This window comes from Antennarius striatus, chromosome 4 (assembly GCF_040054535.1).
Source record: "Antennarius striatus isolate MH-2024 chromosome 4, ASM4005453v1, whole genome shotgun sequence".
In the NCBI taxonomy this organism is placed as follows: Eukaryota; Metazoa; Chordata; class Actinopteri; order Lophiiformes; family Antennariidae; genus Antennarius; species Antennarius striatus.
The window spans coordinates 25,865,941-25,892,147 of NC_090779.1; the positions used below are offsets into that span (position 1 = coordinate 25,865,941).

General features: G+C 50.8%; 1 protein-coding gene and 1 long non-coding RNA gene across 3 annotated transcripts; one reads left to right on the forward strand and one right to left on the reverse strand.

Moving 5' to 3' along the window:
• The first annotated feature begins 297 nt into the window (after positions 1-297).
• Positions 298-20,347, forward strand: poc1b (POC1 centriolar protein B). Its single transcript, XM_068314084.1, has 12 exons — positions 298-432; positions 750-834; positions 917-1,085; positions 1,200-1,385; positions 1,470-1,577; positions 2,441-2,556; positions 2,687-2,829; positions 2,915-2,983; positions 3,066-3,218; positions 3,292-3,732; positions 18,412-18,705; positions 18,831-20,347. Exons 1-12 carry the CDS (start codon positions 418-420, stop codon positions 18,987-18,989), a joined length of 1,938 nt encoding a protein of 645 aa, XP_068170185.1. The 5' UTR covers positions 298-417; the 3' UTR covers positions 18,990-20,347.
• LOC137594537 (uncharacterized) lies at positions 2,392-15,314 on the reverse strand. 2 transcript variants are annotated; one of them, XR_011035260.1, is made up of 3 exons: positions 14,704-15,314; positions 13,901-13,957; positions 2,392-2,522 (listed from the first exon to the last, which is right to left on the reverse strand). It is a non-coding gene; the product is annotated as an uncharacterized lncRNA (long non-coding RNA). The 2 variants fall into 2 exon arrangements; XR_011035261.1 differs by lacking the exon at positions 2,392-2,522 and adding an exon at positions 7,498-7,797.
• Positions 20,348-26,207: the final 5,860 nt, after the last annotated feature.

The following is a 26,207-nucleotide window of genomic DNA, read 5'->3' on the forward strand; positions in this document are numbered from 1 at the left end:
ATAATCATTATCATTCGAAGGTAAGTCGTCATTATTTGTTAAGTATGTTAACAAATAATGAATTAAAACATCTTTCCGGTGGTCCTTCTTCCTTGTTTCCGTATATTTGTGAATATATCAGCTTCATTCGGTACAGGTGGCGATGGAAGTGATTAACAGGAAGCAGAAATAGCGGTTGTCAATAAATTAATCATTGAAACACAGACACCATTTCTAAAATCAGGTCATGTGATTGCGAGTGTGGAAGATTACGCTGCTGGAACGTGTCCCTGAACGCTGCTTATCTGTGCTCGACTGCTCAGGCCTGAGACGGTTACTAAAGGCGCTCAGTTTGACAGCCATGGAGGAGCCGTTCTGACGGAGGACCGTTCCGGATCGGTTTCCCCTCTAAGGACGCTTATTCCAGCTAGAACCGCCATGGCGTCTGTATTGGTGAGCATAATGCTAAAGCGTTAGCATTTGTGTGTGTGTGTTAGCTTCAGCTACAGTTAGCTGAGTTGTCCCGAGTTTGTTAGCATTAGCCGCTCCTGAGCTAAGAGGATTTAACTCACCTGTCCTCCTCTCACGGCTCCCTTCACGTCCTGAGCGTCACTTAAAGTCACTTCCTCCCTAAGGTTCCTGCTCGTGGTTTCCTGGACACACCTGTGTTCAGTCAGGAGTCCCCCCCCCCCCCGTCAGCCGTCTCAGGTGGATTTCCACTCACCGGTTCAGGTGTTCACGTTGAAAGCGGCCGTTTCTTTCTGTTTCAGGACGATCCGGTTCTGGAGAGACAGTTCCGGGGTCACACGGATGCGGTCACGTGTCTGGACTTCAGCCCGAACCGGAAACAGCTGGGTAACCCCCCCATCTTCACAAACCCACGCGTGATTCCACACATTAATGTCCGATATGATCATCTTCCTCCACCCCCCCCCAGCCTCGGGCTCCATGGACAGGAGCCTGATGATGTGGAATCTGACCACCAAGTCTCACGGTTTCCGTTTGCTGGGCCACCATGACGCCGTCACGGGGGTGGAGTTCTCCCCCTCCGGTCACATGGTGGCCTCTTCCTCCAGGGACAGAACTCTGAGGCTGTGGACGCCCGGGTAGGGTCGGGTCACTGGGGCGGGGGTCAGACGTGGGCAGGTCCAGGCTTCACGTGTGTGTGTGTGTGTGTGTGTGTGTGTGTGTGTGTGTGTGTGTGTGTGCACGTTCCACAGGAAGGGGGAGTCGTCCACGTCCACGCTGAAGGCCCACACCGGCGCCGTGGAGAGCGTGGCGTTCTCCTCTGACGGCCAGCGGCTGGTGTCGGCGTCGGCCGACAAGACGGTCAAGGTGTGGAGCGTCAACAGGAGGGTGTCCCTCTACTCCCTCAACCAGCACACCAACTGGGTGCGCTGCGCCAGGTACGCAGATCCCCCCCCCCCCAGAGGACAGTGAGGGGTTGCGATCCCGGTAACCGTGGGTTACCGTCTCTTCCTTTCGGGCAGGTTCTCTCCAGAGGGGCAGCTGGTGGCGTCCTGTGGAGACGATGGGACGGTCCGTCTGTGGGACACGTCCACCAGACGCTGCATCAACTGCTTCAGTAACAGTGGGGGGTAAGTCATGGAACACCCCCCCCCACCTGATGTTTGATCTGCTGTGAGCATAGATCAAACATCAGGCAGCTGCGAGCATAGATCAGGGGGGTCACAGTTAACTCATTTTCACATCAGCATCATGAGTCCTCAAAGGGCCAGATGTAACTAATAAATGTAACTAAATGTAACTCAGTGTAATGTAACTAAATGTAACTACTCCTTAATGTAACTAATAAATGTAACTAAATGTAACTCAGTGTAATGTAACTAAATGTAACTACTCCTTAATGTAACTAATAAATGTAACTAAATGTAACTCAGTGTAATGTAACTAAATGTAACTACTCCTTAATGTAACTAATAAATGTAACTAAATGTAACTCAGTGTAATGTAACTAAATGTAACTACTCCTTAATGTAACTAATAAATGTAACTAAATGTAACTCAGTGTAATGTAACTAAATGTAACTACTCCTTAATGTAACTAATAAATGTAACTAAATGTAACTCAGTGTAATGTAACTAAATGTAACTACTCCTTAATGTAACTAATAAATGTAACTAAATGTAACTCAGTGTAATGTAACTAAATGTAACTACTCCTTAATGTTAAATAACTGAATTTATTAACTTTGTTCACAACGTTTCTGTCAGAGTTAAAATGGGCTGAACTACTGCATTGTGGGAAATGTAGTTTATTATTTTTATTTTTAGACACTTATTTTTTAAACCTTTAATTCTCTCGCGGGCTGCACTAAATGATGTGGAGGGCCACATTTGGCCCCTGGGCCTTGAGTTTGACACATGTGGCATAGATCAAACATCAGACACACCAGATGGGGGGGTCGTTGGTTCTACCCAGTGTGTTTCTTCTGTTCAGGGATGTCACCTGTGTGAGGTTTAACTCCAGTGGAACCTGCGTCGCCGCCTCGTCCACCGACTGCTCCCTGAAAGTCTGGGACCTTCGGACCAATGAGATCGTCCAGCATTACAACTGTACGTCCGTTACCGTGGGAACAGATGTCAACACATCAGCTTCTGTGATTTCTTTCTATCATGTCTGGTTATGTGCAAATTTTTTTTCCAAAAGTTGACATTTGACCTCTGACCCTTGGGTGTGGTTCAGTCTACAGGTCAGGGATCAACGGCTTCTCCTTCCACCCGTCCAACAACTTCCTGATCGCCGGCTGCACCGACGGCACCGTCAAGCTGCTGGACCTGCTGGAGGGACGCGTGACCTATAACCTCCATGGACAGAAGGTGGCGCCGGTCCGTGCCCAACCAGACCGTCTGAGAGTGGGGGGGGGTCCGTTGGGTGGATCTGCTGGTTTTCATTGGCTCCTCTTCCCTGCAGGGTGATGTCAATGCTGTGGTGTTCTCTCGGGCTGGAGATTTCTTTGCCTCGGGGGGGTTTGATGCTCAGGTGTGTGTTTTGTGTGTGCGATCGATAGCTTGGGTCGTTCATCGGGTCTGTAGCCGCTGACACGGACTCCTCCGTCCACCAGGTGATGGTGTGGAGGACGAACTTTGACACCAAGCCCTACCGGGATGTCCTGCAGGAGCTCAGCCGGAGGACGACCCCCGACCCCCCGCCCCATGTGACCGACGTGTACCCCAGGACGGCCCACCTCCATCATCCGCAGGCTACGGGTATCAAGGTGGGTTCTGGGGGGGTGGAGGGGGTGACGTGTTGTGAAGGAGGACAGCTGGACAGACTCCGTCTCTCCACAGATCACCTCGTCAGTGGCGAGCATCTGCTCCATCAGCCCCACCCGCTCAGGGCGGGTCGTCTCCACCAGCCCCACCCGCTCAGGGCGGGTCGTCTCCACCAGCCCCACCCGCTCAGGGCGGGTCGTCTCCACCAGCCCCACCCGCTCGGGGCGGGTCGTCTCCACCAGCCCCACCCGCTCGGGGCGGGTCGTCTCCACCAGCCCCACCCGCTCGGGGCGGGTCGTCTCCACCAGCCCCACCCGCTCGGGGCGGGTCGTCTCCACCAGCCCCACCCGCTCAGGGCGGGTCGTCTCCACCAGCCCCACCCGCTCAGGGCGGGTCGTCTCCACCAGCCCCACCCGCTCAGGGCGGGTCGTCTCCACCAGCCCCACCCGGTTAGGGCGGGTCGTCTCCACCAGCCCCACCCGGTTAGGGCCGGCCCAGGCCGTCCAGAGCGCCCCGGTGAGTCCAAACCCCCCCACATTAGCATGAGTTTCAGGCTGAAATGAGAAGTTATCTGGTGTGAAATGAGTTGAAATGAAGCGACTGGCTGCTCTAGTGTGTGGTGACCACCAGGTGGCGCCAGGGTCCCAGCAGAGGGTCCTCCAGGAGCTCAGCAGGAAGCTTCACTGTGTGTGAACTGTGTGTGTGTGAGAACAGCTTTATGGGCCTGAGTGGGCCTGCATCCACATGTGACAGGGGCGTGTCTCTGTGGGCGTGGCTGGAGTTTCTAGAATGAGATGCATTATTTAAATGTCCTTTATGTCTTCTCTTGGCTTTGATGTCTCTGTCCAGGTGACTGTTGTCAGCATCCTGACGCTCTGTAGCGCCTATGGAATGTGTCGTGACTCTTTGAGCAGCGTTTGACTCCTGGTCTTTGACTCCTGGTCTTTGACTCCTGGTCTTTGACTCCTGGTCTTTGACTCCTGGTCTTTGACTCGTCGCCTTTGACTCGTGGTCTTTGACTCCTCGTCCCGGTGGAAGTCCTTCCCTTTCGGGCCCCGCCCTACTTGTGTTAGTGTGGGAGGAAACAGAGTGGGCGGTCTTTAGGATGAACAGGTTGCTGCAAACTGGTGGGCGGAGCTAGGGACCAGGTGGGCGGTGGCGTGGGGAGACGTGTGGACCATGATGGTCCACTGGGGCCTGAACCCAGTGGGTTCTGCAGGTTCTGGTCCATCTGGTCTGAAGAAACTTAACCTTCATTGTTGAGACGCGATGAAGACGAGAGAAACCAGACAAACTGGACCTCAGAGAAGAACGTCACACGGGGGGGGTTAGTGTAGACTCAGACTGCTGCTCTTCATCCTCCTCCTCCTCTGCTCTTCATCCTCTGTGAATGGCCTCGGTGATGCTGAATGAAAACGCAGCACTCGGTTCCTGTGAGAGATCAGACAGGTTGTGTGTGTGTGTGTGTGTGTGTGTGTGTGTGTGTGTCGGGGGGGCAGGAATCCACGTGCCGATACCGGGGAGCAGCCGCAGCTCTAAGAATAGACTGGAGTTCTGCCTGTTTGACTCGCTGCACACAGTCACACGGTTACACACACACACACACCACGCTCCTGCAGCTCATTACAGTGTGTGTGTGTGTGTGTGTCATGTCCAGGATGGGTTTGAGTAGCTGGTCTTGCTCCAGCCATTCACCACTTCGCCATGGGTGAAGTAAATTCCCGATTGGCTACCAGGTTTCTAGCCTGTGTAGCCTCAGTGCCGTTCTTATTTTTACGGAAAAAAGGCTAAAACTTAAAATTTTGTCGCTCGCTTTTTCCGCTAGCGAACGGCGCTAGCGCCACTATTTCGGCATGCCGACGGAAATAGCCGAAGTGACCCGAACGCTCCCGATCATTAAATATGCACTGGGGTCATGACCTCCTCTCGTCCAATGAACAACAAATAGATTGTTTTTTTACAAGCTGAACCCGTGAATTGGTGTAAGACAAGGTGAGGACCATCGATCAAAAGAATCCAGTGTTTTCTAGTAGAGTTTGTGTTAAAGTCCTCATTAATAAACAAATGGTGAATGCTGAGGGGGGGGGGGAGTGGAGACAGACCGATCAGAAGGTCAATGAAAGATATTATCAATACTTGTTTGTAGTCTTAGACTTTTGTTCCCTCTGACCAGCAGGAACTAAACTCTGTCATACCAATGGTGATGGTGGTGGTCAAAGTTAAAATGTCTCCTAGTCTCAGTAAACTACCAGTAAACACTGAGTAATATTTAGTCTGACTGTATCTTCAGAGTGAATGAAGTTTTCAATGGTTGAATCTCACATTCATTCCTGCATCAAGTAGGACAGAAATAAAGAGAGTTCAGCTCCAGCTGCTGGCTTTAGGGGGTTTTTGGAGGGAAACTGAACACAAGATTTTGTCCTCAGAATGCAGGAAAACAACCCCATTTTCAAAAACACCCCCCTGGACTCCCCCGGGGGGGGGTGTGCCCCCCACGCCCCCCACAACGAGCGTTGGTGGTCAGCGCTGCACCCCTGTCTTGGACAGGGTCTTTCTGTGGTTCACTCAGTTCTCTCACACTGAGCTGCAGTGGTTAGTCACCAGCTCCTGGTGCTAGACCAGAGTAGGGACCCCCCCCGTACTACTCCTCCTGTCGGTTCACATTTTCATTAGTGACCCCCCCCCCATCCATGTCCCTCCTCCTCCTGTTGTATTCCCCCCAGCATCAGAGCCCCCCCCCCCAATGATGGGAGTGTAGGTGGGAGGGGAGGGACGGGGGGTGCTACTGTCCTGAGGTGGGATGGGGTCCCCCCCCCATCCTAGTGACCGTCCTGTTCTAAATTTAGCTCCAGCTCTTCTCTTCCTGTTTCCTCATTGGCTGGAAACATGACGCTGTTAAAGGTGGGCGTCGCCCGTGGGCGGGGAGGAGAGGCACCTGGCCCCGCCCCCATTAGGGAGGAGGTTGTTGGTTCTACAGTGGTCATGTGTTCAGAGTGGAGTCAGGCGGGGGCTAAGTGTGTGGGTCTTTAAGGGGGGGTTAGGTAGCAGAATGTTAGATTGGGTTTCCTGCTCCATCTCTGGTGTCCCCACAGACGTCCACTGTGACGTGTGTGTGTGTGTGTGTGTGTGTGTGTGTCTGTGTGTGTGTGTGTGTGTCTGTGTGTGTGTGTGTGTGTGTGTGTCTGTGTGTGTGTGTCTGTGTGTGTGTGTCTGTGTGTGTGTGTGTGTCTTGGCATTGCATATCCAGTTTGACGGTTGGACCAAGTATTCCTGTTGGCTACACACACACACACACACACACACACACACACACACACACACACACACACACACACACACACACACACACACACTCTCCATCTTCCTGTGCAGGAAGTTGAGGATTGGATGGCCGGAGGTGTAGATTCCAGATTTAAGAGCTGAACACGAGTGACACGACGGAAACGGGCTAAAGATAGCAGCCACTGGGGGTGGGAGGGGGGTGGGGGCACTTTCACCAGGACAAGGACTCCCAGAGGCTGCATAACACACACACACACACACACACACACACACACACAAGAGTCCGTTACACACCAGTGAACATGCTTGAGCGCCGTCACTGAAAGAGATTCTGACACATGTATTTATAGCAACACACACACACACACACACACACACACACACATATTTTCAGGCTCTTATTTCTATACATTGTGTGTCATACAGGTCAGTCGTGTCGGGAGTCGTCATGGAAACCACACACATCCCATAATGCTGTTTCCCCTTCAGTGTCCTTGACGGCGGTAAACGTTCACAAACCTGATCTTCCTCATCAAAAATGGAGCAGGGGCAAACCTCATCACTAATGCACCAGGATTCTGCCCCCCCCCACCCCTCCTGTCACCCCTGTAACTCCGCCCTCACCTCCACCTGATGTAACCCTCACCTGTCTGACCGGGGGAAGGGGTGGGGGGGACACACGACCTGGTTAGATGTGATGGTTTAGATTCTCTAAATGTAGGAATAAATAATAAATACTAGTAGCAGACATCACCTGGAACACAGGTGGGGGCTTCCAGGTTCAGCATTCCACTGGCGGCTCCAGGTTCAACCTCCTCAGGTGTGTCCCCCCCGTCCCCCCCCAGGAACACCTGAGGGACACTCCAGGACGCGCTGTGTCCTCCTCTGCTTCCTGTCGTCCCCCCCGGCGGTGAGAACGTGTCTGATGGAGGGCGGGGGGGTTGTGTGAGGAACCCGTCACTGGGGGGGTTCAGTGGTTCCTCACCTGGGTGCCTGGTAGTGAACTTGTTACTGTGGTGACGGCTCGTCATGTGACTTCTTAAATTTTAACCCCTTCACACTGACTGTCGAGCAAAGAAAAGAATTGATCAGAAACGGGTTGAGTGTGGATCACACGTGTGAGATCGTCACATGTATGTGTCAGTGGCATGACAAGGGGTTCTAGTCTCAGGGAGCACCTGGAGCTACTTGGAGGGGGGGTTCAGCACCGCCAACAAGGTGAAGATCCGCTGCTTGACTTCTAGCATCTACCGACTGAAGACGCTTTAGTCACTACTGTAGTTACTGTAGACAGTGTCCCTGAGGAAAAGACAGGAGACAGAGCTGGAGGTAGCAGAGATGAAGATGCTGAGGTTCTCTCTGGGAGTGACCAGGATGGATAGGATCAGGAATGAGTCCATCAGAGGGACAGCACATGTTAGAGGTTCTGGAGATAAAGTCAGAGAGGCCAGACTGAGATGGTTTGGACATGTCCAGAGGAGAGATAGTGAATATATTGGTAGAAGGATGCTGAGTTCTGAACTGCCAGGCAGGAGGCCTAGAGGAAGACCAAAGAGGAGGTTTATGGATGTAGTGAAAGAGGACATGAAGGTAGTTGGTGTGAGAGAAGAGGATGAGAAGACAGGGCTAGATGGAGGACACTGATTGGTTGTGGAGACCCTGAAGGGAAAAGCCGAAAGGAAAAGATGGTAGTTAGATTAGTTGGTCTAACAGTAGTTACTATGGTTACATTAGTTACTATGGTTACATTAGTTACTATGGTTGCATTAGTTACTATGGTTACAGTAGTTACTGTGGTTACAGTAGTTAGTTGGTCTAACAGTAGTTACTATGGCTACAGTAGTTACTATGGCTACAGTAGTTACTATGGCTACAGTAGTTACTATGGTTACAGTAGTTACTATGGTTACAGTAGTTAGTTGGTCTAACAGTAGTTAGTTGGTCTAACAGTAGTTAGTTGGTCTAACAGTAGTTAGTTGGTCTAACAGTAGTTACTATGGTTACATTAGTTACCATGGTTACATTAGTTAGTTGGTCTAACAGTAGTTACTATGGTTACAGTAGTTATCTGGACTAGCTGCAGTGAGGTTGAGCGTCCGTATCAATCCGATCCTCCAGAATGGCTGCCAGTGTTTGCGGCGCTGCTATTTCCTGCCTGCGGGGGCAGCGTGAGCGCGTCCTGTGAACCGCGGGGGCGGATCCGACGCCTCGCCGCTCCGCTGCTGGTCGGCCTGGTTTCAGCTTCCACTAGTTATTGATGTTTGGAGCGTCTACCTGCAAACCTCCAGCGGCTGGAGCTGAACGTCCTCCAGCATCTTCAGGAGCGGATCTGTGAGACGCTGCTTTTAGCCGGCTGGTGGGCGGGGGGGGGGTCAGGTGTCGACACCCAAATTTACATTGTGGTCTAAATCAGTCCTGCTGCTGCGGTGCTCAGAGAGGATTAAAGGAGAAGCGATCCACTTCCTGTGAGCTGAGAGCGGCGCGGGGTCGCGGCTCCTCTCCGGAGGTGCAGCTGTAACCCAACACCTCCAGGGGGCAGGTTCAGGCTGCCCCCCCTCTGCAGGCCCCCGCCTGCTAAGCCTCTAATCCACCTGTAAGGAAGCCATTCATCTCCCTGTTCCCTGTAGACGTATCTCTGGACCCCCCGCCCCCCCAGCTGATGGACGGCTCTAACAGACTTTTATTCCATCCCTCTTCACAGCGGTGGCGTGTTGTCATGTCAGTGTTGGTGTGTCCGTCCGTCACCGTCCGTCCGTCCGTCACCGTCCGTCCACCAAACGTCTCCACAACCGTTCAGACAGATGAAGCTAAAGCACATGACTCGGGCAGGGGAGGGAGGAAGATGAGATGACCTTGACCTGGAGAAAACTAGGTCAAGGTCAAATTTCAACTTTTGTTACACTCAGGAACCACAAAAGATAGGAAGACGATGAAGGCCAGTGTGAGTAAGACCATAGATCAAGGCTAGTGCTTTGATCAATGACAGTAAGTCAGAGCACTAGCTTTGACCTTTGACCTATGCAAGTAGGTCAGGGTAACATGTTGAATTCATGGGAAAGCAGACTTGAGGATTGTGTTTCCATGTCAGGGATGTTTTCGTCTGACGACTTGGGTTCTAGTTGTCTGACGTGTCCGCCCCCTTCCTGCCGTCTGTTTTTATCGCTTCACTCCTCTTTTAACCCAAATGTTCGTTTTTCTTCCTGAATGGCAGAAATGCGTTGCGTCAATATGTAGGACTTCAGATTGTACTTCAGCACGCTTTCTAATCTCATCTAATATAAAAACAGCACTTTGTCAGGTTCCTTCTTCTGTTTTGCTGGTTTTCTGGTTAGATTTTGCTGACGCGTTGCTCGGTGGGGGGGCCGTGGGCCCAGCTATGTGCTGGAAACACGGTTCCATAGGGAGATCAGGACAAGCCTTGAGTTCTCATTTTCTTACTGCGCGACTATTAGCAGTTAGCAGCGGGTTGCTCTGAATGGAAGAGAGTTTCCCACAGGTGCTTTGCAGTACTTTTGGTTTTAGCATAAGTGCTGAAGCTGATTAGCAGGAATTTGAGCAGCAATGCAGCTCAATCTAATCTCCCTTCTGGACACCAGCTTGTCTTGGCCAGCTTCTGAGTCCCAGTGGAAAAAGTGAGTTTCATGTTTGCTAGCTTGACTGTATTTAGTGGCCATAAATCCTCTGAGCCGTTCAAACATTTTTAAGGTCTACCTTTTTGTACTTTTACTTCTCGTGAGTTTTTGAACCAGAACATTTTCAAAACCCAACATTTGCAGTCAGCCTTGAAGTGTCCTGAGGTGTTTACTCGTCTGCTAATCTCAAATCTGTGAAAGGATGTGAGTCATGCTTGCGTTTGTCTGTGTGTCAAGATTACACGCACAGATTGCCCTCCCTGCTGTCCCTCATACACCCAAAGCTTCAGAGGGCTCCACCTGCCTCCCCCCAAGAGACAGTTCAGCTTTAGAACCAATGACAGAGTTTTTAAGAGTCAGAGGTCACTGTGATCACGTCTCATGTCACCCCATGAACAGAGTATCTGATGGCTGAAGGCTCTTTCATCACAGAAGCACTAAACCCAAGAACCCTTGTGTTCCACATCTGGATGATGATAAATTTTATTTAAATGACAAGACCTGCATGTAATACCTTTAAGTCCTTCACAGAGAAGAAAGTATGTTATCTGAGCCTGGAGAGGCCGTCAAGTCCAGCTGTTCAGGGTTAAACTCTGTGCGTTATGCTTAGTTCCTTAAGGTCGCAGCTCCTGCAGTTTGTATGTCTTAATGTTTTACTGTCGTGGTTGAAACGCTCATTAAAGGAGGTCGTTCTTTTTGAAGTTTTCCACATTTTTGGTTTTCTTCACATGAACTCATTTTTTGCTCATTTTCATTGCACTGATATTATTGACTGGACAGCAGTGGTTTTTGACAGCTCCATCAGTCAGCTGTGCACCTGCGTTCTCCACCTGGACGGGTTGGAGAACCCGCTATGAGCTGCCGGTCTCTTGTCACTCTGCAGTTCATTAGTTCATGGAAGTCCCTCTGCTGCTGTCTTAAATTAGCCAGATGTGGACCACCAGGGCCACCTTATCCAGAGACCTCATTTCATCTGGTGCTGCCCAGCAGGAAGCGGTGTGTGTGTGTGTGTGGGGTGTGTGTGTGTGTGTGTTTGGGGCGGCTCATGTGAATGCAGTTGACAACCAACACATGGATGTCCTTGACTTTTTAACACGGACCGATTGGATCGGCTCTCAGCCAATCAAGTCTTCTGTTGTTCTTTGAAACCATGTTGTGGTATGTAGGTGGTACACTAGTCTACGTATAGACCATCAGACTATAGTCTACATATAGACTAGCAAACTATGGTCTGCAGACTGTAGTCAACATAGAGACCACACCTGCACATGACGGCGGTGCAGCGGTTCAACTTCCTGACTGATGCGGGGTGAAAACCAAACACACCCTTGGAGGTTGTGTCGGGACAAAGCAGGGATCCTCCTGCTGCTCCTTCAGTTCAGCGTCCGGTCGTCACACCTCTCTCCTCCCAAACACTCATCCTCTTTGTGGTTCCTTCCACTCCTCGAGCACAATAGCCCTCATGTCTGAATGCGCCCCGGAGGAAACCCCGTCTGTTGGTCCACCTGTTTCAGGACAGACGTTTCTTGTTCAAACCCTGGCCCTGGTGGAGGTGGACCACAAACCACAAGGACTCCACTGTTGGAGGCATTTCCTCCTCTCAGATGATCCCTTGTTCCCTCGGTAACGCGAACCCAGCAGGGTGCCTGAAGGTCGCCAGCGTGTCTTTAGGAATTGTTCATGTATGTAGTTACGTGTTCCCACACGTACAGTTTACACGTATACGCAAGTGTGTTTGAATTAACCTAAACTAGACTGAATGTCAGTTTACATCTGATCCTGTGAGAACGGAACCTGAACCTGTAAGTTTGGTTGAACGGGTTGAGGTTCTGTTGCTCTGCCTGCGTGTTGACCAAGTTCTGCCACTAGAAATGGGCCAAAAATGTTTCTCATCAGGAGTAATTAGCTTGGATGAAAAACTAAATTGCTAATCCTTTTTTTTGGGGGCGGTGTTGTGAAGCTTGTAGACAGGACGTCATTCAGAACTACAGACAAACCTATTAGGACAGAAATCCTCTCATCTAAACAGCAGCCAGAAGCTGGACAGGAACGGATTTGAGTCACGTTTTGTTCTGAAAACAGTTTGACATGACTATATACTGTATGTACAGAATCTAATTTTTAAAATAGTTTAAGTGAAGGCTGGTCTGATGCAGGGAGGACAGCTGTCAGCAGGTTTCTGTGTGTTTAAGCTCAGATGGCAGAATTCACAGGAGGATTAGGGTGCCCTTCAAAGTAAAGAGATGTGCAGGAAGCTGGATGGAGCGGTGAAGACACCCGCCTCACATGATCACGTAAAACAGACGGCTGAGACAGGATCTGGTGTTACAGAGACGGTGACGGACCACAAAGCCCCCATACCGTGCCTCTGCCTCTGTACTGTGAAGGGCAGAGGCACTGCATGACCTCCGACCCCCCGTGGCTCTGGCTGCCAGTCAAACAGCCCTGTGATGCTCCTCAGCGGTGGTAGTGCTGCTGCTTCTTTCAGGTGGTCTCACAATCACCTGGCCTTTCATTCACTCGCCTCCTATCAGTGTTTCCCGCTGTTCGGCATTTGGTAGCGGGTCCAGAATGGATTGCTGTTGACATTTCACTCAGAAAACCCAATATGGAATAGTCAGAGTTGAAAGATGCACTCATGTAAGTGCTGTAAAGTTGCTCATTATACTCCTATCTGCAGGAGGATGGAGGAAGGTGAACCAGTTTTAAAGACATCTCTATATGGACGTGAAGCCGTTGCTGAAGTCCCAGTAGTCGCCTTGTATTTACACTCTTGTGAGTTCAATGAACCTTGAAACTTCTTCTCCCGCGTTAAGCCTTGTGTGGATTTTGTTTTGAGCCAGCATGTGTGTGAGTGGGTGGGAATGTCCATTAAAATGTGAGTAATGTGACTAAATCTTACTAGGGGCTTTAAAATGGGCTAATCCCTCGCAAAGCCACAATGACGCTCAATCACTTCCTCGGGTTCGCCTCCGGTTGAGATGTTGGTGGGAAAGAAAGTGAGGAAAACCTCCGACAGGGATGTGAGGAACTTAACGTCTCAGCAAAATCCCCATTTCCTCTGGAACAAGAGACTTTCTTAGGAAGCTCTGCTTAATGATGTCAATCCAGTCAAAGCTCATTTGAAACAATACGACTCACATAGATCTTAAACATTAGCAGTGCTCAGATTAGACACAGAGAGGTTTCCTGTTTGTCCTTCACGTTTAGCTCGTGTTTCGTTCAGAGTTGTTCTGATTTCCTTTCATGACGGCGAGGACCCACTCGTCGTTTCTCCTGAGCAGAAACTGAACGACTTTGACGCCTTTCCCCTACAGGTCGCAAGGTCATAACATAGAAAGACGACCATTCAGGCTTTCTGTTCTCATGAATGGCTTTGGTCTGTTTGTAGCTCCATTAAGACCAAGACTCCAAATACACATTCAGGTACAGCCAGTCTCACAAACGCAGCCTTTTCAGACATCATAAAGTGTGACCGCCATTTTATCAGGTGACAAAGGATGAGAGAGGAGAGAAAGGAATGGAAGAGGAATTGGTGGACGACTGACTCATGAGATGCACAAAGAAAGGAACTGAGTCCTCAGGTGTCTTCCTTGACCTAAATTGTAGTTACGTTTGCACCACAAATCAAGCTTTACCCCCGAGGATGTCTGTTTGTTCACATTTCAGATAAGAAGTCAGACTTTATTTTTACCCACATGCATAATGTGACTATCAAGCAAAGCCAAAGTTCATCTCCCAATGACAGCAGAGATTCCAGGGAACAATACCTTCATACAGTAGACTTAAGGGTACTCTTCTTCTGCTGGCTTTGATGTCTGATATCCCTGTAGAGCAATTACAAGATATTATCTCATTACCTGGTTACTAAATACTCCAAAAAATATTTTTTCACCAAAATGAGAAATTTTCTGTTGGGCTGAAAAACGGCCTTGAAGAGGAGGGCGTTATCTTCACAACATTAGATAGCTCATAAAATCTGATTATTTACAGTACAGGTAGTCCTCAACCTACAAACACAACTGGTTCAGAGACGTTGTTCATGAGATGAATTGTTCATAATTCACTAAATTTCAATCTACAATCTCCATTTGAGGTAATTTACACGTAATTAATACTAAAGTTCTATTCCCTCAGACTGACCAGAAGCAATTACAGGACATTAAAACTACACAGAATAAATACAATACAGGTTCAGGTTGCTCAGTTGTTCTGATTATACATTGGTTTTCAATAAAATCATTCAGAAAAATAAAATCAAGTTTAGGTCGTTTCACTGGACAAATACTGGACTCTAAAATCACAATAAAACCGTTAAAAGCTCATTTAATCATGTTACTGTACAATAAATCAGAATAAGAACGTAATCATAGTAAAATACGTACGTGTAGTACCACTAAGTGTCACTTGTGATTCACATAATTTTAATCCAGATTACTTTACGTTAAACTTTAATCCTGATAATTTAATCCTTGAAAAGAAGAAAACAATTCAAGAAATTCTCCACCAGTTAATATCAACAGTCAAAGTCACTGTTGTTGATCCATTGCAGCTACTGTAGCATGGACCTTACCCTTGAGTGAAGAGTGTTGGGGCTGCGTGAACACAGCAGTGCTGCCCCTGGGGAGTTGTGGCAGGAAGGGGAACTATGGTGAAGAAAAGCTGTCTGTATCTCTGAATGTTTCAAATGTCTTCATCTTTTTCACCAACAGAAGAACTTTTAAGAAGCTGGATCTGGCAAACGTTTGACGTTTTTGCTTGAAATCGATTGAAACAAATAAACAAGCAAATTAACATTTAGTTACTTGCAGCTCTAATGTGCTGTCATGGAGCATCTGTGGTCGTAATCCTCGTCCAGCGCTAATCAGACCTTAACTGGTCCTTTTTGGACGATGGAGTACTTCTAAATCCGTTGGTGGAAGCGGCTGGAGCTGTTTGGATGCTCGGTTATTTCTCCCAGTGAGTCAGTGTTTCCCCAGCCAGAAACATTTCCAAAAGGCGTTTTCTTTGCTGACAGAAATGCTGCAGAATTGTCTTTAAGTCTTTTCTTTCGTCTGTTTTGTTTCTTTCCTCTGCTGCTGGGCCAAAGCAGCAAAAGCGTGACACAACTTTCCTTTCCTTGCATTTCCATCACAGGAATAATGTCAAACCAAGTTCTTCCGTCTCAATTACTGGTCTCCAGAAAGTCCCTGCTCTGGGTTAGTACCGCTGCTGATCCACGGATAATTGTGTAGAACATTGTGGGTCGAATCCAGCTTGAGGGCAACTTCATTCAGGCCTGCAGGAAGTGCTGGATTTTATGACCCACTTAATTGCCTTGTTTTGGTCTTGATTTGTTACCCTTATGTAGAATTCATCCTTTCTTCTGCCTTTCTTCTGCCCTTATGGCCGTGAATCAGGTGGGTGATATTTACTGTCCGTAAGACACCTTTGACCTTTTCTTTGACTGCTTTTTTTTGAGCTTTGACTGGTTTTAGGTAAAATGATCATCAGGTATTTTTGTCTTTGACTTAATCCGATGTGTTTGTTTCTCAATACCTTTTGACATTGATTTCAACTCAAAGCAGCACAAAGAGGGGACACGTGTGTCTCATTGTCATCATTGATTATTGGAGTTAAATGGTGTGGGCACTCGACTGGCTTGCCTGAAATCCAGCCCCTCCCCATTATTATGCCACATTATGGAGAACCAAATGTGAGCCATGGGAACCCTCAGGCTGATGATCAAGACAAGTCATGTGTCGAGCTAGAATGAGAAAGAATTGCCCTCAAAGTTCAACGAGCTGGGGTCTATTTATTGGTCATTTGTAGTTTATAGTTTATAGGTCATTTAGTTTCTGTATAGTTATCTATAGTGTATAGTATTTACTTTATAGTTTATGTGCAGCCGTGGAAAGTTTGAATTTTCCTTGAACTGTCGTGATAAGCAGGTGATCAGTTTAGTATTGTTACTGTAGGGGTTTGACCAGAGTCCTTAACCTGGTTACCAACCAATCAGCAGTCACATCTTTTCACTAGTTACTAGTGATCTCAGTATTTTTTCAACCCGTATTCTGAAGACGTGTTCACGCCCGTCAGGCAGAGTGAAGGACGACTCCGTCACATGTGGTCCTGGTGGTCCTGGTGGTCCCTGCTGCCCTCAGCAGAATGTATGGACCCGCTGCTGGAGTCCTAATCTAATACCACGAGGAGGGCAGGAACACAACACTCACAGGCAGGCAGATCTAATTTCCTGCCCCGTGTTGCTCTGGTAATGCCACGTTAATGACTTCCTGTTTTCATGCATTGCTGCCGTGCTGTCACACACACTCGTTTGTTTCCACCAGTGTGTTACATGACTGCCCTGTGTCTCACACAGCTGTGGTCACGGGTTCATCGCCCGTCCTCTGGTCCTCCCAAACAGCTTTAGTGTCGACTCCGTAGCTCAGGTGATGAGTCATAAAAACATGTCTGATTGGTTGTTATGAGCTTGAAGCTCATTGGATGCCATAACATCATGTTTACTTTAAAATGATTAAGAATTCACCAGGAACGTAAGGATTTCTGCCGACAGTCGTTGACTGAGGGTCAAAGGTCAAGTGTGTATTGGTTTGGGGCTGATAAGGAGTCAAATAGTCTTTATTCTGATTGGTTTTCTGTCTCATATTCTGAAAGCGTCGTATTTCCTTGTTCTCGGCGTCCACATGTTGTTTCTATGGTAACCCAGAGAGGACAGCAGACGGTTCCACACAGGTGACCCCCCCAACCCCCCTCCTCCTGCTCTGTTCAACACGTCTTGATGATCCGTGTGCCTGTCTCACCTCCGTCCTCCCTGATGGCGCCGCACTGTGGCATCATGGGTAAACAGTTGTTTGAACAGATGGCTGATGCTAACGGTGCGTCGATCAGCTGACTGATCAGCTGACTGATCAGCTGACTGCCTGAGGCGCCGCACGACTCGCTGAATGTGACCAAGGGAACGTGACGCGTTCAAGGCGTGAGTGTGAGTCTGGGTGTGATTAGTGGCCACGATGGAGGCCAGGTGGTGGAGGACCAGATCCAACAGGCGGGAACGGAGTCTCTGCAGGAAGGAAGGAACGGTTTGGAGACAGGGGTGATGGAGGGATTGGAGACAGGGGTGATGGAGGGATCGGAGACAGGGGTGATGGAGGGATTGGAGACAGGGGTGATGGAGGGATCGGAGACAGGGGTGATGGAGGGATCGGAGACAGGGGTGATGGAGGGATCGGAGACAGGGGTGATGGAGGGATCGGAGACAGGGGTGATGGAGGGGTTGGGGGCAGAGGTGATGGAGGGATTGGAGACAGGGGTGATGGAGGGGACTAGAGACAGTGGTGACATTGATCTGGGACCAGATCCGTCTGGATGGTTCTGTCTGGCTTTATATCGTTATTGGGGGGCCCTCCTGTCTGGGGGGGGCTCCTGTGTTCTGAGTTGTTGTCTCCGTGTTCCGCTCTGATCACATGTCCTGCTTCCTGCCGGGGCTCATGGGTAATGTCTCGGCGTGTTTTACAGCAGCATCTGAGGTGCCCCGCCTGTTAAATGTTTGATTGCATCTGAACTTCCTGTTGAGGGGGCGAGGGGGGGGCGTCTCCATCTGCTGAGCGTCAATGAGCTGAACAGATGTTGGCCAGATGTGGCCACCGGGGGGGGGGGGGGGGGGGCAGCAGCATCGATAGCAGGAGATACTCCATCTCCACACTGATGTCTTTGTTCACGTGGACTCACCAGTCAGGACGCCCCCCCCACCACCACCCCCCCCATCCTTCCTTCCTCCTCGTTCTCTTTGAAGTGGAGACGACGCAGGAAGCGAGCCGGAATCGATTGCCCCGTGCATTAGACCCGGAATGTGCCCCCCCCCACTACCCTGGTCTGTCTTCCCCCAGCCTCTGAACACATCCCTCATTTATCCCCCCCCCCCCCACCTTCGTGCACCACCTGCCCCCTTCCTGCTGGAGCCAAACAGACAGCCTGGATCGTTCCCTGAGTTCAGTCTGACAGGAGGAACTGGGTCAGAGCCGCTGCCTGACGCTCCAGAGACAGAGAGGATGCTGGGTAATGCGCCACGCTAGCTAGGCTAATGAAAACCCCCAGTTTGATTCCAGGCAGCAGTTTGAGTCCTTCCTGTTTTACCCCAAAATTCCGGCGCCGTCTGACATCACTTCCTGGTTCACGGTGCCTAGTTCCTGTGCTGACGTGTGTGTGTGTGTGTGTGTGTGTGTGTGTGTGTGTGTGTGTGTGTGTGTGTGTGTGTGTGTGTGTGTGTCGTTTCCACGTCCAGCTTCTGAACCGTCTGACACGCAACACGTCGCCGCTCAGCCGCAGCTGGAGTCACATGACCAGCTCACGGCCGGAGGGATGGGGCGGAGACAGAGGCTCAAGATCAGAAGGATGGGGGGGTGCAGCTGCCGGGGGTCAGAGTCACACCGACGCGAAACGGACAGGAAGGAGGGAGGAAGGGGAGCGGGGGCAGATCAACCTGCCCCCCCTGCTGGGGCAGTTGGACATGCTGGGGCAGGTGGATATGGTATCTACCCTCCTGTACGTCGTCCAGCAGCTGGACATCCTGACGCAGGTCAGTGTGAACACACACACACACACACACACACACAGACACACACACACACACACACACACACACACACACACACACACACACACACACACACACTCTGTCTGGCCTGTCCCCCCCCCACACAGACCGTCTCGGTGCTGGAGGAGCGTCTCAGCCTGACGGAGGAAAAGATGAAGGAGTGTCTCCTCCACCAATCACAGGCCCAGAAGGAGGCGGGCCCATCAGAGGAGCCGCCGGCGCCGGACAGCGATTGGCCCAACGGCTCGCCCAGCGGTCTGCCATGACCGCCCCCCCCCCCCCCCACACACACACACCTGCAGGATGCAGTGTGTGTGTGTACCATTATGAATGTCCACTTTGGTGGTTTCTCTCTCTCAGGGGTCAGAAGGTTAACTGTGTGTGTGTGTGTGTGTGTGTGTGTGTGTGTTCCGTTGAACTGGTCACATGAACAGAACCTCTGAATAAATGTTTGCACTCATCCATTGGTTCTGATTGTGATGCTTTAACTCACATGTGTCAAACTTGGGGCCTGGGGGCCAAATGTGGCCCTCTACATCATTTAATATGGCCCCCGAGAGCATAAAAGGTCAGTGTCTAAAAATAAGTAGGTCATAAGTGTGGTTTGACCAAAACTACATTTCCCACAAATTAAAACGATTTGTTACATGGAGCTGGTTGTCATGGAGACCAGAGCTGTTGTTGTTGCTCCAGCAGGAAACAGGAAGCGGTAAACGACTCGCACCAAGATGGAGCTTTTAGTGGTTCTCCAGACTCCGCCCCTCCGGCTACCCCCCCCCCCCACACACACACCTGAACGTGGACTCCAGGCCTCTGACCGTGTGAACCGTTTGGACCGGACCTCATCGCCTGACCTCACTGGGCAGGAATGTTCCCTCTGCCTGTTGCCGTGGCGACAGGACCACAACAAACACGTCTGGATCAGAAAGTCTTTGTTTATAGGAGGGACCCCCCCCCCCACACCGGATTCACCGTCAACATCAGAACTGTCCCCCGTTGTCCTCCAGGGGGCGGAGCTTCATTCATTCTGATGCTTCCTGCCTGAAACAGGAGGATCGTCTCTCCTGAAACTTCCCCGTTTCCCCCTTCAGGGGGGGGGGGGGTAGACAAGGAACAAAGGATAGTGGGAGTGGATCCCTACACCCACGCCGATTGAGTTACGGGCCCTCCCTCTGGACCCAGGACAAGGGGGCGAGGCTTCGCACCACGGCACAGGTGCACACCTGTGGACACACACCTGTGGACACACACACCTGTGGACACACACACCGGCTGGTTGTCTGCAGGAGGCAGAGGACACGGGATGGGGCGTGGTGATGTGACCACACGCCATCACAGGTGTGGTCACATGATGGTGTGTAGACGCTCAGCTGACGGCGGTTCCGTGTCGGCGGAGGCGTGAACGGTTCCGTTCACCTGCAGACACCTGATGTTGACTCGGTGTGTGTCACACGGCGTTCAGGCGTGTGTTCCGCACACATCCGTGTTCCGTTCTGAAAACGAGCCGTGTGGCTCTGAGCAGCAGCACAGCATGCTGGGAGATTGCTGCCGACAGGTCTCAGCTGAAACGCTCGTGGCGTGTTTTTACAAGGCTTAGCGTGTTGAAAGCTTATCTCCGGTGAAAAGGGTGGGGGAGTAGGGAAAAGCTGACTTCCGCGGGGGGGGGGGGGGACTTCAAAGGCCTCGCCGGCGCCTGTTGGTGGTCATGTGATCTGGGGGGGTTTCCCTCCTCTTCCTGCAGGGATGTGACCCAAAGCCTCTGCTGTCAGGAGCGCCGCTTCCTTCCTCTGGGGGCCCATGGGGGGAGGGGGGGCTCAAACCGGACTCCTCATGCAGGAGGATACTAACCGCTAAGGGTGATGCTAGCAGAGGGAGGGTGGCTCCGCCCTCGGAGGCGGGGTGACAGCTGAAGGTCATGACCTCCTGTTCTCTCTAACAGCACCTGAATGCATCAGTCACCCCCCCCCCCGAAGGCCACGCATTTCCTTTTGGGGGCGGGGCCCTTCCTCAGGATGTAATGGACTTCCTGGACTCGTGGTGCCTTATTGGTCAGAACCGTTCAGGTCAGAGGTGATTCTGGAGAATCACATCCGTCCGTCGTCCTGTAGACACGTTACGTCACGTTTTTGGTTCGTCTGGTTTACGGTCGGTCGCTGCAGAACGTGACTAGTTCAGTGACTAGTTCAGTGACTAGTTCAGTGACTAGTTCAGTGACTAGTTCAGTGACTAGTTCAGATAATTAGTCATTGAACTAACGAGGTTTTAAATTAACTCAATAGATTTTTAACAAATTACAGTATTTTCTGCACCATAAAGTGGACCTAAAAACCTTTAATGTTCTCAAAAACTCCCAGTGTGTTTTATAATCCAGTGGACCTTGTAATCCAGTGCACTTTATAATCCAGTGGACCTTGTAATCCAGTGCGCTTTATAATCCAGTGCGCTTTCAATATAAAAAAAGCTTTAGAATAGGTTATTGACGGTGCAGAAAATACTGTAGTTTCTAAATTAAGTAGGTTTTGAATTATTTAACGTAAACTTTGTGTTTATGTGTTATTATATTTACACTTTCATACCTCTTCTGCTGTTTGTGCTTTCAATTGCCCCTAGGGGACTAATAAAGATTTTTGAATTTGAATTTGAAACCACAGACACGCCGGCGCTTCACGTGGCGTGACGGTCCGTCAGGAAACACATCCGTATTCTGTGATGCGTGTCCCAGCACACACACATGACCTCGGTGGCTCCGTCACGCCTCCTGCGTGTGTTTCCGTTAGGTTAGTGCAGCTTTAATGTTTTACGGCGGTTACACAACCGAGAACACACAACCTCAGGATGACGCAACGTCCCGGCACGCGTGAGGCCGCGTCCGTGGAAACGTTTGAGTCACAGGTGTGTGTGTGTGTGTGTGTGTGTGTGTTTCTCCTCCTGTGGCTTCATTAATAAATGTTTGCTTTTCAAAAACGATGATGTGTTTTTTATTTGCTCGTCTTGTGTAGCCAGATCAAAGAGCAGGAACACGTGACCCGGGTGGTGGGGGTGGGGTGGGGAGGATTGCGTGTTGCACAGCACACGCCTGCAGACCCGTGTTCAAACCCTCCTGATGTGAAACCAGTGGATTTGTTTTGTGAGATCTTCATTCTAACATCACCTTTGTGTCCCCGGGTCACGTTGGGGTCGCCGTGGGCTGGAGGTCGTGATGTGTTCACTGCTTCCTGTTATTTTATTGATCGGCTGGTCGATCAATAATTCACTCGTCAATCAGAAGAAACCACTGGACTCAGCCTGATTCACGTAACCGCTTTCGCCCCGGCGACAGACACTTGAGGAGCTTTAACCAGTGAGGTGAACACGCTCACAGCTCTCAGATTGCATGCTGGGACATGTAGGCCCGGTGCCAAAGCAAACACAACTCACTCTCCTGATGAATGGAACGTTTCTGACTGAGAGGCACCTGGGCATCGACCAATCACACACAGCGTGACCCCCCCTAACCCCCATAACCCCCATGACAGGAAGTGTGTCATCCCTTCATCTGCCCCCCCCCTCCCAGCCTCCATGTGTTTGTTCAGTCGTGTGTCTGGATCCAGACTCCAGGATTCCCTCCTGCTTAATGGTTTTTATCTAATCCTGATCCTCGTTCAGGACAGAAGGTTCACGCCTGGCTTCACACGAGGACCTCAGACACACCTGAAGGCCAGGTAGACCTCTGGTTCACACCTGAAGGCGGGGTAGACCTCTGGTTCACACCTGAAGGCCAGGTAGACCTCTGGTTCACACCTGAAGGCGGGGTAGACCTCTGGTTCACACCTGAAGGCGGGGTAGACGTCTGGTTCACACCTGAAGGCCAGGTAGACCTCTGGTTCACACCTGAAGGCGGGGTAGACCTCTGGTTCACACCTGAAGGCCAGGTAGACCTCTGGTTCACACCTGAAGGCGGGGTAGACCTCTGGTTCACACCTGTACAGCACAGGGTCCGATTCCGTCCCTTCGATCTGAGGAGAACCTGGTGAGGTTGGGTTTCGTTAAGCCGGGTTTAGTTCGGGTTTGGGTTTGTTAACGGGACTGAAGCTCTGGGGGGGGGGGTGCTTTTAGTTCCACACTAAGCCAAACGTCCCTGTTCAGCATTTTTGTGCCTGTGGGTCAACTCCCACAATGCACCTCTGCTCCCTGACGTGACGACAGAGCTCGGCCTGATCCCTCGTTCCTGATCCTCCCATCCTGCTTTGCTCTGATTGGATTGACAGGACACCACCTGCTGCCCCCGCCCCCCCTTCTGAGGGAGGAAGATTCCACTTTCTAGAAAGCAAACATGGGGGGGGTCACCTTTGTTCTACAAGTCACCCGTAGAGTCTCCTCAAACATTCAGCTCCTGTCAGACCCCCGGGGGTCCTGAGATTAGACCCCCTCCCTCAGGAGGTCCTGTAGCTAATAGCAGTTAGCTGCTAACAGGAAGTGAAGCTGCTGGATGTCTAAAGGAGACTTTTAAGAAGTCTTCAAAGATTGAGGCTACACCCCACCCGCTGCGCCGCCTCAGACGACCCCCACGTCTCCTTCCTGTTTTGGAAAAGCTAGACTTCCCCCTCCGTCACTCCAAACCCCCAATCCCCCCCAAATCCTGGCAAAACAGGAGAAAACAGCCCCCACCCCTCCCCCCCAGCCGGTCTGCTCGCTCTAATCCCCACCAGGTGTGGAAAAACTCAACCCCCACCTTCCACCCCCCCCATTCCGGGAACCAGACATCTCTTCATTTCTCTTCATTCTCCACGCCCTCACCCCCCCAGGATCCGTCTGTCGCCATGCCTGTTCTCAGAAAGAGGGGGGGGGCGGGAGCAGGAAGGAGATGACAGACAAGACAAAGCCGTAAGAGTGGCCAAAGGGCCCCCCCTGAGACACCCGCCCTCTTCCTCCTCGCATGACGGATGGGGGCTCAGGAAGTGGACGATCCGGGTCATGTGACCCCGGCACCATCTTGGTTCTGGTTCAGCCTGTTTGAAGTTCTGACGGGTCTCGTCCCCCCCAGGCCTGACGGGTCTCCAGGAGCTTCAGGCTGGGTTTCACACGCCATCCATCCTGACCTGTGAGCCAATAGGATTCCTTTGTTGTGGACATCAAAGAGCCCCCCCCCCAGACTCCCGATCAGTCAGCGATTGATCAGTCAGCCCCCCCAGAACGCTGTCAATACCACGACTAAAGGAGGGGATTCCTCGTGGCTGAACTGATCGATTGGTTCAGCCTCTGATTGATCAGGTCAAGCGTGTGGAGAGATCTTCATGTTGACCCTCTTTGCTGAACAGGATGTGACCTTTGACCTCTAGCCGGTCTTCCTGAACAGGAGGGAAACGGGATTCAGGCGCAGGGAAGTCCGTTGTTCACCTCAACCAATGAGTGAAGAGAACTGAGTCCACAGAAATTACCCTAAACTAACCCCTATTAACCCTAACCCTAAACTAACCCCAACCCTAAACAACCCTAACCCTAAACTAACCCCTGTTAACCCTAAACTAACCCCTGTTAACCCTAAACTAACCCCTGTTAACCCTAAACTAACCCCTGTTAACCCTAAACTAACCCCTGTTAACCCTAACTCTAACCCTTATTACCCGAATTTCCCCTTGGGATTATTAAAGTGTATGTCTGTCTAACTATTAACCCTAAACAGTTGGGTTTAGGGTTGGGTTAGGGGTTAACATTTCATTGACATACATGATACGTCGATGAAACCTCAGGTTAGGTTTCGGTTTACTGGGGGGTCTAATCGTGACCCCCCAGCCCTAATCCCACCTCCCATCATGTCATATGTTAGATTCTCGTCTTAGTTCTGGTGACTTTCAGGGAATATTTTCATAATAGTTCATGTTATTCATTGATGGGGGCGGGGCTTTGGGTTTTTCCCCCAGGATTCCCTCGTAGGTCATCTTGGGGTGGGGGGGTGGCTTCAGAGTTCTGATCAGTAGCCGTCCACAAGGCGCTGGCGTTTGATCTCTGGGGGGGCGGAGCCACCACTGACGTGCTTTAGTGGGATTATCACCAGGAGATCCTTTAAGACGCCGCTGCACGAGACCCACGGGCAGCTGGCGCCCCGGGGGCTGATGGGATTGGAGGTACCAGGGCGGGTGAGAGGCACTGGGGCTGAGATCAGATGGGGATAGGGGAGGGGGGGACGATTTGGCATAGCCAACTTGACATGGTTCAAATCCCTGAGACAGCTTCACCGTGTTTCCTACACTGTTTCCATGGTAACACCGTTTCCATGTTTGTTGCTAACAGGCTCTTCAGGGCGACCAGCAAACCCATCATGACCCTCATCCCACTCCCCATCCCGTGTTCTCCAGGTCTGGGGGGGTTGTCACCCATACTGCTTGAACCCCCCCCCCAGTAGTTCCTGCATTCCAACCATACCTCAGGGTGTCTGGGACTCAAACAGCTGTCGGGGGGAAGAACTGCCCCGACATGTTAGAACCAAATTATTTCCTGATGTCTGGGGGGGGGCAGGAATGCATTCCACAGAAAGAGGAATCTGACATAAACAGGAAGTCATAAAAACACCCAAAACAAAGAGCGTTAATCTCCAACAGGAAGTGTGGGTGCCAGCTGACTGGAGGGGGGGGGGTCAGAATGGACACCACCCACACAGACATCAGGGGTCACAACTGCAAAAAAAAAATAATGAAATGGGCGTGAAAACGGTTTGGTTTAAAAGGTTTCTGTATGACAGGAAGCTGTGTGCTCAAACAGGAAGTAGAAAGAAACAAAGACTTTTATTGTGAAATGAGAGGCAGTGAATTTTTATTTGATATGAATTTATCATCTGTGCCCCCCCCCAGCCCCCCAGCATCACCAGTGTCACAGGGACGTGACCCAACATGAAGCCATCAGGAGTTTCTCTTTCCTCCGTTTGTTTCCTGTCGCCCTTTCCCCACTTCCTGTTTTTGTCTTTCTGAATACCCTCCACACACACACACACACACACACACACACACACACACACACACACACACACACACACACACACACCTCCATTAGTGCTTCCTGTTTTCTTGGAGCGTGTCCTCGTCTGTTCACAGACCGGCCCTCAGAGGACGCCGCTCAGCCTGACTTCCTGTTTTCACACCAACCACAGGAATTCGTCACGTCAGCAGAAACAGCACACCTTGACCTCTGACCTCCACATCTGTGCTGGTCGCTAGCTGCTAGGCGTTAGCGGTTACCTTGGAGTTTATCCTGACACACAATTAAAGGTTTAGCTGCAGGCTAACCGCTAACACCCCCCCACCCACAACAGAAGATCCTCTCTGTTGTCATAACACACACACACACACACACACACACACACACACACACACACACACACACACACACACACACACACACACACACACACACACACATACATCCTGGCGCCGGCGGCTTCAGCTGGAGGAGGTGTGACAGACAGGCCACGCCCATTGGAGACGCCCACAGCACACAGGTAATACAGCAGT